This window comes from Callithrix jacchus, chromosome 7 (assembly GCF_049354715.1).
Source record: "Callithrix jacchus isolate 240 chromosome 7, calJac240_pri, whole genome shotgun sequence".
Taxonomy (NCBI): Eukaryota; Metazoa; Chordata; class Mammalia; order Primates; family Cebidae; genus Callithrix; species Callithrix jacchus.
The window spans coordinates 15,935,676-15,956,575 of NC_133508.1; the positions used below are offsets into that span (position 1 = coordinate 15,935,676).

At 42.1% G+C, this 20,900-nt stretch overlaps 1 protein-coding gene across 2 annotated transcripts in view; it reads left to right on the forward strand.

Annotated features, from left to right (window-relative positions):
* The window catches only part of OLAH (oleoyl-ACP hydrolase), a 45,442-nt gene that overhangs the window by 23,774 nt on the left and 768 nt on the right, over positions 1–20,900 (forward strand). For both annotated transcript variants that reach the window (XM_035306848.3, XM_002750056.6), the window contains exons 3-7: positions 2,494–2,624; positions 7,882–8,020; positions 10,553–10,652; positions 11,736–11,905; positions 19,684–19,772. In XM_035306848.3, the coding sequence (XP_035162739.1) occupies positions 2,494–2,624; positions 7,882–8,020; positions 10,553–10,652; positions 11,736–11,905; positions 19,684–19,772 (629 nt within the window). The remainder of the gene's footprint in view (positions 1–2,493; positions 2,625–7,881; positions 8,021–10,552; positions 10,653–11,735; positions 11,906–19,683; positions 19,773–20,900) is intronic.

Here is a 20,900-nt window from a genome sequence, read left to right on the forward strand (position 1 = left end):
ACTTGCCTCAGCCTCCCAAAGTGCTGAGATTACAGGCATGAGCCACTGTATCCAGTCCTAGACTTTTCAAAAAAATGAAGTTCAGAAAAGTTGTCCATTTGCTCTGTAGTTCTTATCAAGCTCTACTGAGGGCTTTTGCACTCCTCAAATAAGTGATTCTATCATTTTTCAAGAAGATAATAGATACACATGAAATGCTCATTTAGGACTGCTCTATTATCAATGAGTTTGTCGAAGATGAGTTGGTTTGTGGGAACACAGCATCAAGTACAATGTTATTCTTCAAAGAGAAATATTACATATTAGTCTTTTTTAGCTGGGCACAGTGGCTCACACCTATAATCCCAGCATTTTGGGAGGCCAAGGCGGAGAGATCACTTGAGGTCAGGAATTCAAGACCAGCCTAGCCAACATGGTGAAAACCCATCTCTACTAAAAAATAAAAAATTAGCTGAATGTGGCAGTGCATGACTATATGCCAGCTACTCAGGAGGCTGAAGCAGAAGAATCAATTGAACCCAGGAGGTTGCAGTGAGCTGAGATCGTGCCACTGCACTCCAGCATAGGTGACGGAGTGAGACTCCGTCCCAAAAAAATAAAAATTACTTTTTGCCTTTTTCTTTAAACTAGTAATTATTAACATAAGTGCCCAGGTAAAACTCAGGGAGTTTATGTTCAGAAATTATCTCCCTTCCCAAAAAGTTTTCATCTGTGCCTAGGTTCATATAAAATCTCTCATTTTATGAGTGTTCTCAATTATTTTGTTATGAAGAACAAAATCCTCTTTACCGAACATGAGTTAACCTCAACTGATCTCAGCTGGTGTCAGTTTTAGATGCTTATAGAGATCAACTTTAGATGCTTATAGAGAAAATGAGAGATGGGGTATAGAATATTTCATCATTATATTAGGGTTTAGAACCTCACATTCGGGAATATTATACATCTTTGTAAGGAACTTAATGATCAATTTGGAAACTTTATAGAAAGCATTTAAATGGTGGCGAGGACAAATGTATACAAATAGACTGACTTTTTTAAAAAGAACTTTTCCTAAGATCACCTGATTGGATACTTGAATCCTGGGATAAAATTCCGGTGACATTATAAGTAGATCTGTTTGTTTGTTTTGAAACAGAGTTTCACTCTGTTGCCCAGGGTGGAGACCCGTGGGGTGATCTCGGCTCACTGCAACCTTCGCCTCCTGGGTTCAAGTAATCCTCCTGCCTCAGCCTCCTGAGTAGCTCAGATTACAGGTATCCACCGCCACACCCAACTAATTTTTATATTATTAGTAGAGACACAGTTTTGTCATGTTGGCCAGGCTGGTTTCAGACTCCTGACCTCAAGTGATCTGCCTGCCTTGGCCTCCCAAAGGGCTGGACTTACAGGCATGAGCCACTGAGCCCGACCTCTAATAAATTTAAAAACCACTCTTTACAAACATGCAGAAGGAAGTCAAAATTATATGCTCCATAAAACACTTGAACAGTGGCTCTGGTGATCATGAAGATACCAAGATCAAAGCTGCCTATGAACTGTTTGGATAAAATTATTCTCCAAATTGTGAAAAAGACAGTTTCTAAATTCACATTTATGTAACTTTAAGTGTGCATATAAAATGCACTTACTGAACATTATGTATAGGTATTTGACTATTTCACCTACATCCCTACAAATTTATTTCTTTAATTTAAAAATGAGACAAGATGCCACTCTGTCAGTGAGGCTGGAATCAGTGGTGCAGTCATAGCTCTCTGCAACCTCAAACTCCTAGGCTCCAGAGATCTTCCTGCCTCTGTCCCCCCAGGTAGCTGGGACCACAGGTGTGTACCACCCTGCAAACCTCATTTTTAAATTTTTTGTAGAGATGAGGTTTCACTGTGTTGCCCAGATTGGGTTGAAACTTCTGATTGCAAGTGATCCTCCTGCCTTGGCCTCCCAAAGTCCTAGGATTACAGGCATGAGCTACTATGCCCAGCCCTAAAAGTCTATATATTCAAATTGTTAACACACACCATGAAAACCTTTTTTGCCCTTTCTTATGGTAAAAAAATTGCAATCACTTTATATTTGAATATACGTTTCTCTCCCTTTTTTTTTTTTAAAGACAGAGTCTCCCTCTGTCACCCAGGCTGGAGTGCAGTGGCACGATCTCACTACACTGCAGTCTCCACTTCGCTTCCTGGGTTCAAGTGATTCTTCTGCCTCAGCCTTTTGAGTAGCTGGGATTACAGGCGCCCACCACCAGGCCTGGCTAATTTTTGTATTTTTAGTAGAGACGGGGTTTCACTATGTTGGCAAGGGTAGTCTTGAACTCCAGACCTCGTGTTCTGCCCTCCTCAGCCTCCCAAAGTGCTGGGATTACAGGCGTGAGCCACCGCTCCCGGCCATGTTTCTTATAATAAAGATTTCCATTAAAACACAAGGAATTCAATATGGGGAACTTAACTGATATAAATAATGTCAAATATATTTTAATTTTCTCCCTAGGAATGAGAAAGTTCTCAACTGCTTATACAAAAAGCCTGAGGCCATTTTTAAGCTGATTTGCTTTCCTTGGGCAGGAGGTGGCTCCACTCATTTTGCCAAATGGGGCCAAGACACTCAAGATTTGCTGGAAGGTACGTTCACTTTCAACACCATTTAAGCAATTTATAAGGACAGATAACATAAATGTATTAGAATTTGAAGTTCGGTCAAGACTTTACTTCTTGGTAGGTAATTAATAATAAATTTTCAAGATTACACTCCAATAGGGTGACTTTTATATTTCTTTCTTTTCTTTTCTTTTCTTTTTTTTTTTTTTTTTTTTTTTTGAGACAGAGTCTCCCTGTGTCTCCAGGCTGGAGCGCAGTAGCGCGATCTCGGCTCACTGCAACCTCCGCCTCCCAGGTTCAAGCAATTCTCCTGCCTCAGCTTCCTGAGTAGCTGGGACTACAGCCCAGCTAATTTTTGTATTTTTTAGTAGAGAAGGGGTTTCATCATGGTCTTGATCTCTTGACCTCATGATCTTCCCGCCTCGGCCTCCCAAAGTGCTGGGATTAGAGGCGTGAGCCACCGCGCCCGGCCGACTTTTATATTTGTAAAGTAAGTTGCCTTTACTTCGTTATTATCGTTAGAGCTGGAAGGACCTTTTAGGAGAAGACATTCTAATACTGCATTTGTCTGTGGTACAATTATTGACATGGTGGAACTGAATCTACCGTCTTACAATTCTTTCCTATTTGTCCAATGGTATGTTCTATTTTCCCTTTTTCTGCTTCTCTTTTGAATTAACTGGGAGTCTAAAAGACGGGTATAAATCCAGGCACAGTGGCTCATGCCCGTAATACCAGCACTTCGGGTATAAATCCAGGCACAGTGGCTCATGCCCGTAATACCAGCACTTCGGGAATAAATCCAGGCACAGTGGCTCATGCCCGTAATACCAGCACTTCGGGAATAAATCCAGGCACAGTGGCTCATGCCCGTAATACCAGCACTTCGGGAATAAATCCAGGCACAGTGGCTCATGCCCGTAATACCAGCACTTTGGGAATAAATCCAGGCACAGTGGCTCATGCCCGTAATACCAGCACTTCGGGTATAAATCCAGGCACAGTGGCTCATGCCCGTAATACCAGCACTTCGGGTATAAATCCAGGCACAGTGGCTCATGCCCGTAATACCAGCACTTCGGGTATAAATCCAGGCACAGTGGCTCATGCCCGTAATACCAGCACTTCGGGAATAAATCCAGGCACAGTGGCTCATGCCCGTAATACCAGCACTTCGGGAATAAATCCAGGCACAGTGGCTCATGCCCGTAATACCAGCACTTTGGGAATAAATCCAGGCACAGTGGCTCATGCCCGTAATACCAGCACTTCGGGTATAAATCCAGGCACAGTGGCTCATGCCCGTAATACCAGCACTTCGGGTATAAATCCAGGCACAGTGGCTCATGCCTGTAATACCAGCACTTTGGGAGGCCGAGGCAGGAGGAATGCTTGAGGCAAAGAGCCTAAGACCACTTTGGGCAACAGAGTGAGACCCTGTCTCTGTAATAGTAATTACTTATTTATTCATTTATTTATTTACTTTGAGTTGGAGTCTCACTCTGTCACCCAGGCTGGAGTGCAGTGGTGCCATCTTGGCTCACTGCAACCTCCACCTCCTGGGTTCAAGTGATTTTTGTGTTTCAGCCTCCCAAGCAGCTGGGATTACAGGTGTGAGCTACCACGCTCAGCTAATTTTTATATTTTTTAGTAGAGATGGGGAAAGTGTTTTCATTGGCTGGCTGAAAAACTTGGATTTATAATTTCTAAATTTTGTATGATAAGTTTATCTTTGTTTACCATCAAGTGTGTTAGATTTTCTTGTCCAGCAAGAAAAGGTCATTCCACTGGGATTCAGGGGGGGTTGCTTAATTTCTGAGTTCAAGAGTGCCCTCTTCTGTTGCTCTAGTGAAGTGCAGTTTTAAAAACCACCTCGTTTGTGTGGGTGGGGGTTCTTTAATTCTGGTTCTTTGATATTTTCATGTTTCTGTAGGACTCTTATCTCCAGCCCCTTCCTTCTTTATTTTTAACCATCAAGGTTCCCAACACTCTACCTCTCTATTCCTCAAGCTTTCCAAGTCTCGTCCTTTCCACATGCTGGTAGCCAATACTCTGATATCAAGTCTCAAACAAAATAATCCATTCACTGGAAGAAGACAGCCCTGTAATTCCTAAATGCCTCTTTAGAAATTATTGGAAATACTTTTATATGAAGTATTTAATCAATACCTGATGGTTCAATTTAGACAATTAAAGGCCACTCCTTTAAACAAATTTTCAAATAGTTGATTTATAAAAATTTGTACCATAAACTTAACCATGTCCACTGCTCCACTTGTAGAGTAAAACAGTGTGGATATAATTGAAGTCTCCCTCACCATTTGTGGCCTCCCCAAACACTGACTCAAGCAAAATATAGCATAATCTCTCATATTTCTAACTTTATGTTTTGAGACAGAGTCACACTCTGTCCCTCAGGCTAGAGTTCAGCGGCGCCATCTCAGCTCACCGCAATCTCCACCTCCTGGGTTCAAGTGATTCTCCTGCCTCAGCTTCCCAAGTATCTGGGATTACAGGCATGTGCCACCCTGCCCAGCTAATTTTTGTATTTTTAGTACAGACAGGGTTTCACCATGTTGGCTAGGATGGTCTCGAACTCCTGACCTCAGGTGATCCACCTGTCTTGGCTTCCCAAAGTGCTGGGATTACAGGCGTGAGCCACCACACCTGGCCAATATGAATGTTTTATACTATAAACATTACACTGAAACTTGCTTTTCCCTCAGTTTATTTTTTGGGATGCATCATGTGGGTATGTGTATCTCTATTCCATCAGTTTTAAACGTTTTTTTTTGTATCCTACTATGTGAATATAACATAATTTATCTATTCTGTTCTCAGGCATCCTGGTCATTTTCTTTTTTTTTGCTATTAGTGTAAACAGTGCTTCTATGAGCATCTTATTCATGTCTCCTTACATACATGTACAAGACAGTCTACATCTAGGAGAGGAACTTCTGGGTGATAGAGTATGAACATCTTCAACGACATAAAATATTGTCAAACTGTTCTCCAAAGGAATTATAATAATTTATACTACTGGCCAGGCTAACATCTGTAATCCCAGCACTTTGGGAGGCTGAGGTGGGCGGATCACAAGGTCAGGAGATCGAGACCATCATGGTTAACACGGTGAAACCCCGCCTTTGCTAAAAATACACACAAAAAAATTAGCCGGGCATGGTGGTGGGCACCTGTAGTTTCAGCTACTTGGGAAGCTGAGGCAGGAGAATCGCTTGAACCCGGGAGGCAGAGGTTGCAGTGAGCCGAGATCATGCCACTGCACTCCAGCCTGGGTGACAGAGCAAGACTTCGTCTCAAAAAAAAAATTATAATAATTTATACTACCAAAGTGACATAGGAAAATTCTCATTGCTCTATATTGTTGACAATACTGTTGTAATTTTTTGCTACTCTGTGCTGAAATTATTCATTAATCCTTATTACAAGTAAGATTGGGCATCTTTTCAGATATATATTAGCTCTGAATATTTTCCTTCCTGTGAGCTTCTTGTTAGTATCTTATGTTCACTTCATTTGATTGCTTTTTTTCTCATTGACATGTAGAAATTCTTTCTTTCCTTCCTTTCTCCCTACCATTCTTCCTTCTTTTCTTCCCTCCTTCCTTCTTTCCTCCCTCCCTCCCTCCCTCCCTCTCTCTCTCTCTCTATCTCTTTCTCTCTCTTTCTTTCTTTCTTTCATTTTATTTTATTTTGAAGACAGAGTCTCATTCTGTCATCTAGGCTGGAGTGCAACGGCCCCATCTTGGCTCACTGCAACCTCTGCCTCCTTGGTTCAAGCGATTATCCTGCCACAACCTCCTGAGTAGCTGGGACCGCAGGCGTGTGCCACCACACCCAGCTAATATTTGTATTTTTAGTAGAGATGGGGTTTCACCATGTTGACCGGGTTGGTCCCCAACTATTGACTTCCAGTGATCTGCCCACCTCAGCCTGCCAAAGTGCTGGGATTACAGGTGTGAGCCACCATGCCTGGCCAATATGCTTAATTTTGGATATTTTCTTTTTCTATGTTTAAGTTCACTGATCTTTTCTTCTGGGTGTCTTCTTCCTTCTGTCCATCCATCTCACTCTGTCTCCCTGGGAGGATGAGGTATCTGCTGTTAATCCTGTCTGGTGTCTTTTTAAAATTTTTCAGATCTTATATTTTACATCCCTACAAGTTCCATTTGGGTCTTTTAAAAATCCTTATTATCTGTTCTTATCGTGTTCATATTTTTGTTTACATTATTGAGCACATTTGCTGTTTAAAGTCCTTGTCTACCAACTTCACTGTTTGTTATTTCCTGTCGGTTTCTCACGTTTGACGCTATCCCTGGACCTGTTACAGGTCATGTCTTCCAGCTTTTTGGCATGTCTGGTGAGTGTTGATTAGATGTTAGACATTGTGGGTTTTACATTGTTGGGTCCTGGATTTTGTTGTATTCCTTTAAAGTATGTTAGACTTTGCTCTAGCAAGCAAGCCAATAAGTTATTTGGGATCAACTTGATGTTTGCTCTGGAGATGCTTATGTTGTGTATTTATTCATTAAGAGATGACATGTCACTGTTTCTGTTAGGCATCACAAAGTGCTACTTGCCCAGGATCACTTTGAGTTATTTTTCCAGCTTCATTTTCTATAAATTTGAAGAGTGTTTATGTTACCTGCACTCCAGTTTAGCAAAGTAACATAAACACACTTCAAATTTGCATAAATACAGGGCTTTGATTAAAAAAAAATCTAAGGGCAGACTTTTTCCCCCTTCCAGAGCCAAGACAGAATTAGAAAGTTCTGCTTTTCTCCTTTGCCATTTGGAAAATATATATTTGTAGTCTAACTTTTCACCAAGGATCTAGAAATTAGGGTTTATTGGCTTTATGTAAAGGACTCAGTTCTAACTCTCAAATTTAATGCATTCCAGTGCCTTATCTCCTGACACTCTAGGTCACCCTTAAACCTGCTGTTTTATTTTCCTGATATAGGTAGTGGTTGTTGGGGTAAGCATTTCATCAGCACATGATCATCAATGGAATTTTCAGTTCCTTTTTTTTTTTCCTTCTAGGTGTTTTCTTTATCTTATTGTGAGCAGATATTTAGTCTGCTGTATTTTGTGCCCTTGCTTTTATTATCAGCAAATTCTAAAACTTTATCTCACTGGACTTAACTGTTATCATTTATTTCTTTGAATTTTTTTCCATCAGGTAAATATAAGCCCTTTTATAACATCACAATATCTCATTCACTCTCTGTATGTGTTCACCTGTGCTTCTCCATCTTCAGTGCACGCCATAAGGCTTCCTGGAAGAGAAAGCCGAACTGGAGAACCTTTGGTAACTGACATCTACCAGATAATTGATGAAATTACTTGTGCCATGCTGCCAGTCATCCAGGGTAAACCATTTGCACTTTTTGGCCACAGGTATTTGAAATCTGTTTTAAAATTCTTCAGGGGAGTTTCTTCTATCCCGAGTCTGTGGTTAATGTTGCTCACAGTGTCTCGTAATGGTTAGACAGCATTTTGAGTAATTGTGACCAATCACAACTTTTACAGTTCACCAGTTTGTATGGTAAGTATACCTATTTTTTTCCTTTTAGGCAAAAAAATAGTAAATACTTGTAAAACTAAGACTTTAACAGCAGCTTACATTCATTTTTCAATAAAAAAATGCTGCAAAGAATATTTGTTTCTTAAGCTAGGTTGTATAATTCTGAGGTTAGATCAGAGACCCTAGGGTTCTGGTGATCTCTTATCAGTTGTAGGACCTTGGGAACATTTCTTAGGCTTATGAGTTAGTTTCTTTTTCTATAAGGCTACAATAACAATAGTTCCCACTCGTGAGGCTTAAATGAATAGTGATCTTAAATAAACTGGTGTATAATAAGGACTCAATAAACGTTGGCTATTATATAAGATTTATAAATATGGCCAAGCAGAAATTACAAAATAAAAAGTACTCATCATCCTACAACCCAGATAATGCTTTACAATTCTGATGTGGTTTCTTAGTATTTTTACATAGTGGGGTCTGGTTTTATATATTTACTTGACCTTTTTCACTTAAAAGCAATGTATACTTATAGGATGTGAAAGATATTTATTGGTATATTTCTATTATAGTAATTAAATTAATATTAAATTAAATTTATTTATCATATTATTGCTATAAATATCTTTCACATCCTGTAAGTATATGTCACTTCATGATTTGTTTAACCTCCTTCTGTGGATATGAGTTATTTCTATCTTTTTCTATTACAAACAACAGTCCAGTGAACTTTTTTTTTGAGACAGAGTCTCACTCTGTCACCCAGGCTGGAATGCAGTGGCACGATCTTGGCTCATTGCAACCTACACCTCATGAGTTCAAGCAATCTTCCCACCTCAGCCTCTCAAATAGCTGGGATTACAGGTGCACGCCATGATACCCAGCTAATTTTTATATTTTTAATGGAGATGGGGTTTCACCATGTTGACCAGGCTGGTCTTGAACTGCTGACCTCAAGTGATCCACCTGCCTTGGCCTGCTAAAGTGCTGGGATTACAGGCGTGAGCCACTGCACCCAGCCCAGTGAACGTTCTTATAGAAAATTAAGTGTAAATCTCCTATCAGTTTTTTAGGATAAATTCTCAGAATTTATCTTAAATAATGTGCACATAGTTGAAGGTCTTTTCCAGACAGGGTCTCGCTCTGTCGCCCAGGCTGGAGGGCAGTGGTACAATGATAGCTCATGCACCACTGCAACCCCTCGAGGGACTCTTCTACCTCAGCCTCCCACGTAGCTGGGAGTACAGGAGCATGCCACCAGGTGCCCCGCTAATTTCTTCTTGTAGAAATGGGTTTCTTTTTGTAGAGATGGGTTTTTGCCATGTTGCCCAGGCTGGTCTCCAACTCCTGGGCTCAAGTGATCCACCCACCTCCGCCTCTCAGAGTGCTGGGATTACAGGCATGGGGCACTGCATCAAGCCCGTAAAAGTTCTTGATATTTATTTCCAAATTACTTGTACTTTACACTCCATGTGCAATGAATATGGTGCTGAGTGTCCCTTTCTTTCATAAAATATACACCTATGCAATTTACAAATAAGCAACCTCTGGCAGTTTTGTCTACCAGATATATCTACTTAATATCAATACAGTCCACAAACATTTTTGGTTCCAGTACTCCTTTATACTTTTAAGATGCACTGAGGAACTCAAAGAGCTTTTGTTTATATGTGATATATCTGGCAATATTTACCTTACTGGAAAGTAAAACTAAGAAATGCTAAAGATATTTATTTATTAACTGATCTAAAAATAATATTAACAAAACTATTATACATTGATATAAATAATACATTTTTATTAAAAAAACTGTAATTATTTTTTTAAAAATTGAGAAGGTGAGAAGAGTGACATCATTTTACGCTTTTGCAAATATGTTTAATGTCTGACATAATAGAAGGCTGATGGATTCTCTTCTCTGTCTCTTCATCCACCTGTCACTATATCACATGTCATATAGCTTCTGGAAAACGCTACGGTGTACTCATTATAGTAAAAAAGGAAAATAACATTTTAGTATTTATCCTGAAAACAGCTTTGATCTCATGGACCATCCATTAGGATCTCATAAATTTCCAGGGGTCCCCAAACCGTATTCTGAGAACTGCTGATATTATACCATCAAAGACATAGTGATACACATCTTTAGGGAAGAAAAGGAAATTTAAATTAATTCGAAGATAGTGTGGAAATCAGTACTAAATCTTAGAGTGAATTATCCAGGCTGTCTTTGAAACACTTTTTATGCTGACATAAATCATTGAAAACACAGACTTATTAATCAACTCACACTTTTGACTATTCCATGACCATGGTTGCATTTATGATACTGTTCCTATTGACTCAGAGGATCGTCATGAGTTTTGCTTAATAGTTCTTGTCATGTTTTTCTTTCCTGAATTTAGTATGGGAGCCTACATTGCTTTTAAGACTGCACTGCACCTAAAAGAAAAGCATAAACTAGAACCACTGCATTTATTTTTGTCAAGTGCCTTTTCTCCACAAGTAAGTAATTTAGCTTATTCCTAGGAAGGGTAGTGGAGAGCAGGGAAATGGGAATAAAAATTATTTCCCTATCTGATGAATTTTGGTCCAGTATGGTGATGATGGTGGGGATACTATTAGGTTGGTGCAAAAGCAGTTGAGGTTTTGCCATCACTTTCTTTTCTTTCTTTTTTGAGATGGAGTCTCACTCTGTTGTCCAGCCTCAAGTGCAGTGGCACAATCTTGGCTCATTGCAACCTCCATCTCCTGGGTTCAAGTGATTCTCCTGTCTCAGCCTCCTGAGTAGCTGGGACGACAGGCGTGTGCCACCACACTTGGCTAATTTTGTATTTTTAGTAGAGACGAGGTTTCACCATGTTGGCCAGCTTGGTCTTGAACTCCTGACCTCAGGGGACCCACCCGCCTTGGACTCCCAAAGTGCTGGGATTACAGGCATGAGCCACCATGCCCAGTCTGCCATTACTTTCAATGGCAAAAACCACAATTGCTTTTGCACCGACCTAATATTTGCTGTTGAACAGTCCCTTAAATCTCTTTCAATATCATTATCTCTGTGTTTCCCTGAAATGTGCTCCAACTGTTCCCTGCTGGCACTATTCCTGGCATCTCTAAGCTAATGCTAACTATAGTGATTTTTCCTTCATTCTGGGTCAGCTGGGAACTTAACCAACTTTGGGCAAAGTAACTGGATCAGAACGAGGAAAGACTCTTTGGAATTTAAAAAGGGGATAGTGATGTCAAATTTTTAGAACTACAGTGGCTTTTTAAACCTGGTGCTGCTTGTTCCTTGTTCCTGCTGCTCTTCCTCCTACCTCTTTGGTCTTCCCCACTTTATCTGGAGAAAGATCCTGCCTGTCCCAGGATTCTAAATCTACAAAGTCATTTTGGTGGCATTATAATGCTGCAGTTATCACTGATGAGCCTTTCTGCTTTCAAAATGAGATAGTTCTTCCCTGAAGCCTGTAGATAAAGCAGTCCACTTCCCAGCCTTGGTTTAATGACTTTTCCCTTAGATCAACAGTTTTCAGTTTATGAGCAAATGCGTTATATGAAATATCAGGCCTGTATTGTTCATGTTTCAAGGCAAAGGCCCAGATTCAAATTCTTATAGATAAAGCATTGTCAGATGAACAAATTTGTCACTACCTTGCGGATTTTGGAGGCACCCCCATGAATTTTCTTGAAGACAAGGAACTTCGGCAACAATATATGCCCATTATGATGGCAGATGTGAACATTGTTAGTAGATGCATGTAAGTAACAGAGAAAAGCTTTCTTTTTTTTTTTTGGTATAATTATTTGTAGAGAAAACATAGATTGGCAGTGCTCTGAGGCTGCTTAGATGGGAAGACAAAATTCTAAGAGTTTGTTTTAATTTCCTTTGGGGCCACCTACAGTATGTATACTGGTTTAGAATGGAGCCTAGGCACAGAAATTGTGTCTATAAAAGATGTCTAGTATGTCCAGGCACAGCAACTCATGCCTGTAATTCCAGCACTTTGGCAGACCCACGCCGGTGAATCAATTAAGACCAGGAGTTCAAGACAAGCCTGGCCAACATGGCAAAACCCCATCTCTACCAAAAACACAAAAATTAGCCAGGTGTGGTGGTGCACGCCTGTAATCCCAGCTACTTGGGAGGCTGAGGCAGGAGAATCACTGGAACCGAGGAGGTGGAGACTTCAGTGAGCCAAGATCACACCACTGCCCTCCAGCCTGGGCAACAGAGCGAGACTCCATCTCAAAAAAAAAAAGTCTAGCATATATTTTTCTTTTAAAAATATATGATTAGACATGCATATTTTATTACATAACATAGTAAATATTTGTTGAATAAATTAAGGCCAAAGCATATTCATCTTCTTAGAAGGGTCAGCAGAAATAGATTGTTACTTATAAGTGTGGGGAAAAACCAGTGGGGAGAAATTTGCTAGGTTTACATTTTTGTGAATTTGGTTCCAGAACTCATTAAGTTCTATGACATCTCTCCACTCCCTTGTCTAACGGGATGTCTGTATTGACACTTGATGCTTCTGACAGAACTGAAGTCCTGATACTCTGTAAGTCCCTTTTTTTTTTTTTTCCAGGATGGAGTGCAGTGGTAAGATCTCGGCTCACTGCAACTTCCGTCTCCCAGGTTCAAGTGATTCTTGTGCCTCAGCCTCCCAGTAGCTGGGATTACAGATGTGTGCCACCAAGCCCAGATAATTTTTTTTATTTTCAGTAGAGATGGGGTTTCACCATGTTGGCCAGGCTGGTCTCAAACTCCAGACCTCAGGTGATCCGCCCACCTGGGCCTCCCAAAGTGCTGGGATTACAGGCATGAGCCACCACGTCCCCTAATAATCTGAGCCTACAAATGGCTCTTCCTGGCCTAACTTCCCCATCGTCATTGTGGCACCATGATTAGTCCCTTAGTCACTGTTGTATACTGTCCTTTGTTTTTTCTATTTTGCTTGGGGCTTGTCCCCTTGGTGTAAGTTCCTTGCAGGCTTGGGCCTGTGTTTCTTTCATTTCCTCCACAAGGTCTGGAACTGGGCATTCGGCACCATAGACAGTGCTTGCTGCTAGAAGCTTACACGAATAGCTACAAAAAGGTTAAGAGACTCGCAGCACCTTGAGAATGGAGACAATCCATTCATCTTTGACACGTTCTTCTATTCACTGTTCACGTCCAGTCCAATCTATCACAAGCTACACGACTTACCTTCAATATCTCAAGTCTAGCCACATGTGTCCATTTCTATCCCAACCATCTTAGCTCAAATGTGATTCTCCTAAGGTTAAAGCTGTCTTGTGTTTCTGGCTTATTGTAGAGCGAGGATCAAAGAAATACCAGTTTGGTATCAAAAGAAAAACAAAACCAGAAACCTGATATGTTTTAAAGCTGTGATCATCTCACATGTAGTGACACCCATAGGCTCAAAAGAAAAGGACAGAGAAAAATCTACCAAGCAAATTACAACACAAGGAAGGAGGGGTTGCAATCCTAACTTCAGACAAAACAGATGTTAAACCAACAAAGATAAAAGAAAGACAAAGAAGTGCATTACATAATGGTGTAGGGTTCAGTTAGACAAGAAGAGTGAACTATTCTAAATATGTATGCCCCCAGCACAGGAGCACCCAGATTCATAAAGCAAGTCCTTAGAGGCCCTCAAAGAGACTTAGACTCCCACACAATCATAGCGGGAGATTTCAACACCCCACTGACAGTATTACATAGATCATCAAGGCAAAAAAATTAACAAAGATATTCAGGACCTAATATGACACTGGATCAAATGAATCTGATAGATATCTACAGAACTCTCTACCCCAAAACAACACAATATACATTCTTCTCATTGCCACATTACATAGTATAAAAATGACCGCATAATCAGATAGAAAACACCCCTCAGAAAATGCAAAAGAACTCAAATCATGACATCTACTCTCTCAGATAACAGCACAATTAAAACAGAATTCAAGACCAAGAAAATTGCTCAAAACCATACAATTGCATGGAAATTGAACAACCTGCGCTGGAGTGACCTTCGGGGAAATAATGAAACTAAGGTAGAAATCAAGAAGTTCTTTGAAACGAATGAGAACAAAACATGAGATCATGCCCTTTGCAGGAAGTTCACCTTCTGCAAATGGAGCTGGAGGCCATTATCCTTAGCAAACGAACACAGGAACAGAAAACCAAATACCACATGTTCTCACTTCAAAGTGGGAGCTAAATGATGAGAACACATGGACACAAAGGCGGGAACAGCACACACTGAGGCCTACTTGAAGGTGGAGGATGGGAGGAGAGAGAGGATCAAAAAAATAACTAATTAGCCATGGTCCCAGCTATTTGGGAGGCTGAGGCATGAGAATCACTTCAACTGTGGAAGCGGAGGTTGCAGTGAGCTGAGATCACACCACTACACTCTAGCCTGGGAGACAGAGCAAGACTCTCAAAAAGAAAAAAAAAAAGAAAAGAAAAGAAAAGGAAAAGGGAAAAAAAGTTATGGTAATCAAAACATGATTGTAATGTCATGAAAACAGACATATCAAGCAATGGAATGAAACAGCCCAGAAGTAAACCCATGCAATTGTGGGTTTTTTTCTTTTTTTGGAGACAGGGTTTTGCTCTGTCACCCAGGCTGGAGTGCAGTGGGATGATGGGAGCTCATTACAACTGTCTCTCTTTTTTTTTTTAATGTAGAGATGGGGTTTCTCTATGTTGCCCAGGGTGATCTCAAACTCCTGAGCTTAAGTGATCTTCCTGCATCAGCCTCCCAAAGTGCTGGGATAACAGGCATGAGCACCTCTGTACTTGGCCAGGAATAAGCTTTTGAGATCTACTGCACAGCATGGTGACTACGCATGTATAATTCAAAATTGCTAAGAAAGTAGATTTTAAGTGTGCACGTCATTTTTAAAAGTTAAATATATGAGGTGATGGATATGTTAATTTGCTTGACTTAATCATTCCATTATGTATACTTATATCAAAATATCACAGTATACCTCACCAACATAAACCATTATTGGTGAATTTAAAACAACACTGAAAAAGCTAAGAAGCAATCCAAATCGCTATGGACATTCAATGCAATCATGTATGCAAAAGCTGGCTTTTAATAATTAAGCCTTGACGGTCGTGGTGGCTCATGCCTATAATCCCAGCACTTTGGGAGGCTGAGGCGGATGGATCACGAGGTCAGGAGTTCAAGACCAGCTGGGCCAAGATGGTAAAACCCTGTCTCTACTACAATACAAAAATTAGCCCGGCGTGGCGGTGTGTGCCTGTAATACCAGCTACTCAGGAGGCTGAGGCAGAGAACTGCTTGAACCTGGGAGGTGGAAGTTGCAGTGAGCTGAGCTCACGCTACTGCACCCCAGCCCGGGTGACAGAGGGGGACTCCATCTCAAAAAAAGAAAAAAAATTAAGCCTTGCACAATGATGAAACATGCCATCTTTAGAGTACACTTAGCAGATTGAAAGCCTCTGCGTTTTATTCACTGTGAGATTCTGAGCAAGTTTCTTTAACCGTTTGTGTCTCGTCTGTCAAGGAAGGGTTAATAATAACAGCTCTTCAAGGTGTGGTGTGAGAATTAACTGCTTGGTAGAGGGGAGAGTCTGGCACACAACAAACCACAAGCTTTTTTTTTTTTTTTTTTTGAGACGGAGTTTCGCTCTTGTTACCCAGGCTGGAGTGCAATGGCGCCATCTAGGCTCACCGCAGCCTCCGCCTCCTGGGTTCAGGCAATTCTCCTGCCTCAGCCTCCCGAGTAGCTGGGATTACAGGCACGTGCCACCGTGCCCAGCTAAGTTTTTGTATTTTTAGTAGAGACGGGGTTTCACCATGTTGACCAGGATGGTCTCGATCTCTTGACCTCGTGATCCACCCGCCTCGGCCTCCCAAAGTTCTGGGATTACAGGCTTGAGCCACCGCGCCCGGCCCACAAGGTATTTTTAAAAAAGAAAACACAACCAAAAAACTCACAACTGATGAGTCTTTTTCACTCCAAAGAAACCTCCCAGACACCAAACATGAAGCATTAACATACGTCACTCATGGGGATATTCCACTCACAGAATGTAGAAGACGGTAACCTACTCACCCTTTCTCCAGCAGATCAAATTGCAGTAGTTACTCACAACTTTTAACTTCCTCTCTCCAGATTTCAAAAACTCTCCGAAATCCTGCCCTCCCGCTCCTTCTCCTGTTCAATCTGATCTCTCGCCTTTCCTCGTTGTCTCCCAGCTGTTTCCAATATAAATGAAATCAGGCCTTCAGAGTTTTCCCCAGTCCTCTCCTTCGCCATCACTACCACCAAAGCTCAGAGCTGGCAGTCAAAATGGAAATAGTCTGCTGAGACGTGCCCGAAGCTGTGACTACTTCAACTCATATAAACTGTCCTCCTCTCTTGCTTGGGACTTTTGTGTTACTGTTCCTCCTCTGGGATCCTGATGCCATGTATATTAAGCTGTTTCATAACTGATATTGTCCCAAATGTCTTGGAAGTTCCGTTTTGTCTCTTTTTAAAAAAATTTCCTTTGTGTTGCAGTGTAAATAATTTCTTCTGACGGTCAAGCTTCCTCAGCTGCATCAGGTCTACTGATCAGCCTGTCCAAAGACTTCCTCATTCCTGTTCTTATTTCTAGAAATTCCATTTGACTCTCTCCAGTCTTTGCCTTTCTAATGAATTCCCCAGGTGTTCATGAATGTTACCCACCTTCTCCACGAAATCTGTTGACAAATGAATCCTACATATTTAAGTCCCTGTCTGAGAGTTCCAACAGCTGGATCTTATGTGCAGCTGATTCTTTTGACTGCGTTGCCTCTTAACGATGGTTATTTCTTGCTTTCTTGTGTGTCTGATAATTTTTTTAAAATCAAAAGCCAGTTATCATGCATAAAACAGCAAAGACTGAAGGTAATGTTTTACACCTGACTTTGAGCACGTCTCTCCTTTTGCCGGGTTGTTAGTGTGCGGAGGTGAATCAGTCTAGTCTGGGCTTGTTGCTGCTGTGATCACCTCCAGTGCACCACCCGCTCTCAAGTCGTCTAGTGTAATTACTCTGTGTCTGGTTGGGATCCAGTTGCAGAAGTTTTCTCAGTGGTCCTGATCCACGCTTCAAGTTTAACGTTCCCCGTGACTCACAGAACAGCCTCTCTCCCTCCTGTTACCCTCCCCAGTGTAGACAGCTGTGGCTTGTTACACAGCTGTGGGTAACACAGGGAGTTCTTGGACATCCTACATAGTCTGAAGTGTGAATTCCAGGTAGCCCCTGAGCCTGGGCTCTGTGAGTGGGGCTTTCTCAGCATGCCTGCTCCTTCTCTCTTGCAAACACGTTTTTGCCTTGTATCTGTGGTGGCCTTTGCAGAAGATTCCTGCCCCTTTCCACAAGCAGCAGAGCTCTGCTTGGTTTTGCTGTAGAATTGTTTCCCATCCCTTCCCCAGAGGGGGAGGGCTTATGCTTTTATCCTCCCCCCAGCAGCCACAGGGCTTCACCTGCACCCTGGGAGTGAGAGGGTTTCATGTCCCTTCTCCAGCAACTTCAGGCTCCTGCTTACAGTGAGAGCAGACCTGGTCAGGTTGCAATCTAGTGCCACTCCAGTTGCCACAGCTAATTAACTGCCCGTGGAGGTGTCTCTCTAGCCACTTATCTAATCCCTAATCTTTCTCGTCAACCCCTAGTGAAGGCCCATAGAAAGGAGGCTGTGTGGCCAGACACGGTGGCCCATGCCTGTAATCCCAGCACTTTGAGAGACCAAGGTGGGTGGATCATTTGAGGTCAGGAGTTCAAGACCAGCCTGGCCAACATGGTGAAACACCATCTCTACTAAAAATATAAAATTAGCTGGTTTGGTGGCAGGTGCCTATAATCCCAGCTACTTGGGAGGCTGAGGCAGAAGAATCACTTGAACCCAGGAGAAAGGGGTTGCAATGAGCTGAGATCACTCCATTGCACTCAAGCCTGAGCAATAGAGTGAGACTCCATCTCAAACAAACAAACAAAAGAAGTCAAAAGAAGCTGCAAGTCAGTGTAAACTCCACCTAACACAGCGTTTGGCCCCACCTTTCTAACGGGAGTCTGCCCTCCTTGGAATTTGATTTCTAGCTTGCGTTGCAAGCACAGCTCCCTGCTGGGTTCAAGACAAGTCATGATGCTGTAGTTTCCCTGTTTGTTTCTTGTTTTTCTTTTTTTTTTCCTCATTGTTAGGATGGGGCATGGTGTGCTGCTGGTTTTCTATACTCTGGGCAGGAACAAATCCTTGCCTGGACTATTGCAAGAACCATTCACTTGGGCCGATCACATACACTTGGTCCTGCCCTGATCCATTCCCCACACTCTATCCAGAGGGTAAGACTTGAGTTTGATCATGGCCTACCTTGTTTTAGGTCTTTTTGGCGATGTCCTCTCACTCTTGGGATAACCAAATTCCTTTCTGTGGCCTAGACTTGGGCCTTGCATACCTCTTATACCTTAATTTTCCCAAGTTTCCACTTTGTTCTCTGAACAATACCCTTTTGTTTTGTTTTGTCTTGATTTTTGAGACAGGATCTTACTCTGTTGCCCAGGCTGGAGTACAATGGTGCTATCACAGCTCACTGCAGCCTTGACCTCTGGGCTCAAGTGATCCTCTCACCTCAGCCTCCCAAGTAGCTAGAACTACAGATACATGACATCACACTTGGCTGATTTTTTTATTTAGTAGAAATGGGATCTTGATATGTTGCCCAGGCTGGTCTCAAACTCCTGGCCTTAAGTGGTCCTCCTGCCTCGGCCTCCCAGACTGCTGGGATTACAGTATGAGCCACCACACCTGACCTAGCCCTTAATTTATCATCTTTCTCTTCCCTCTTGCCCTGCTGGCTCTCTGCCCTTGGACCAGTTCTTCTCTATTCATTCAGGTTTCAGATCCTCTCTTCCCCAGGAGACCTGCCTTGATCCTGTCCCCACCTCCACCCTCCTGCCAAGTGTTCTCCATGCCCCTAGACTTGTGGCACTTCCATCTCTCTCTAGTTGTCTGTTTCCGTAATGTCTGTCTCCCAGACAGTCTCTCAGCTGCAGCAGGGCAAGGAGTGTGCTTGTTTCTCCGTGTGCCCCTAGTGTCTACTGCAGTACCGAGCCTCTGACTCAATAAACACATTTGCTGCTGTTGTGAGTTTCTGTGCATAGCAACCCTTTGCTGGGCCAGCGAGAGCTGCGAATTACCAAAGAGGTCTTCATTTCTGATGAATGACAGTTTAAAGGAGTGGTTGCACCAGCCTCACCTTGAGTTGAACTGGGTGCCCCAGTGCCATCCTGCTGCCACTTGTCACATCCTAGAAGTCAGATACTGGAAATTAGTCTCCACACTGAGTCTCAGGAGGGCTTTGACAGGTAGAAGTGCCACTGGTGAAAAACGTTTACACTGTTAGAAGTAGCCAAGGGAAAAGAAGTGAGCCCACCCAGTTTCATTGACACGATGTTAGGAACAGGAAAGGATTCTGGGACATTGATTTTGAACAATTACTAACTAGCTCTTTATGTTTACAGCTCTGAGAGTCCATCTAAGACTATTCTTTCTTGTGACTTAACATGTTTTCGTGGATCTGAAGACATAGACATAGCAAAGGACACTGAAGGTGAAATTATTTTTAGTCTCGGGTACTGTATTGAAATATATGTTCAATGGCTTAAAAATTTTTTTTAATCTTTAATTTTTTGGGTACATAGTAGGTGTGTATACTTATGTTTGATGGTTTCTGACCAGTGTCCACTAGCAGTTACTGCAATGAGTAAGAAAGTAGTTGAGGCCGGGCGCGATGGCTCAAGCCTGTAATCCCAGCACTTTGGGAGGCTGAGGCAGGTGGATCCCAAGGTCGAGAGATCGAGACCATCCTGGTCAACATGGTAAAACCCCATCTCTACTAAAAATGCAAAAAATTAGCTGGGCATGGTGGCGCGTGCCTGTAATCCCAGCTACTCAGGAGGCTGAGGCAGGAGAATTGCCTGAACCCAGGAGGCGGAGGTTGCAGTGAGCCGAGATCGCGCCATTGCACTCCAGCCTGGGTAACAAGAGCGAAACTCTGTCTCAAAAAAAAAAAAAAAAAAGTAGTTGAAGTTGTATTTAGTGCAAAAGGAGAGATGTTGGTTTTATGTAAAATGAGAATTGCTGTGTACTGATATGTCTCAAAGAAATTAAAAATGCAGGACACCTAGTGTAAGAGTTAAACAAAGAAGAAAGAACCATGAAACATGGCTTAACAGTCAAAGACAGGTTTTCTTAGATAAAACCTGAGCGGGCCTCATGGCCGATTTCAGTCAGGAGCACTTTCTCTTACAGACTTAGAGTATATATTGATTTTAGGATGAGGGGGCTTAACACAAGCTTGGAATGTTTCTGTGTGAGGGAGAAGTTTCATGGCAGGGTTGGAATGTCTTTGGGAGAAGGGGAGGTTATCTTGGGGCAGACATCTTTCCAGCCGGAGCGGCGTTAGCTCAAGCTTAGCATCTTCCCAGCCAGGAGTTTGGAATGTTTCTGGTTGGAGATGTTATTTCTGGTTTACAGTCGTGCTGACCTTAGCCATTAGGCTGATGCCCTTTGGATTTAGGTGGTTTTTTATTAAGGAGAATTTTATTTATTTATTTGAGATAGAGTCTCGCTATGTGGCCCAGGCTGAAGTACAATGGTGAGAACTCAGCTCACTGCAATCTCCGCCTCCCAGGTTTAAGCAACTCTCTGCCTCAGCCTCCTGAATGGCTGGGATTAC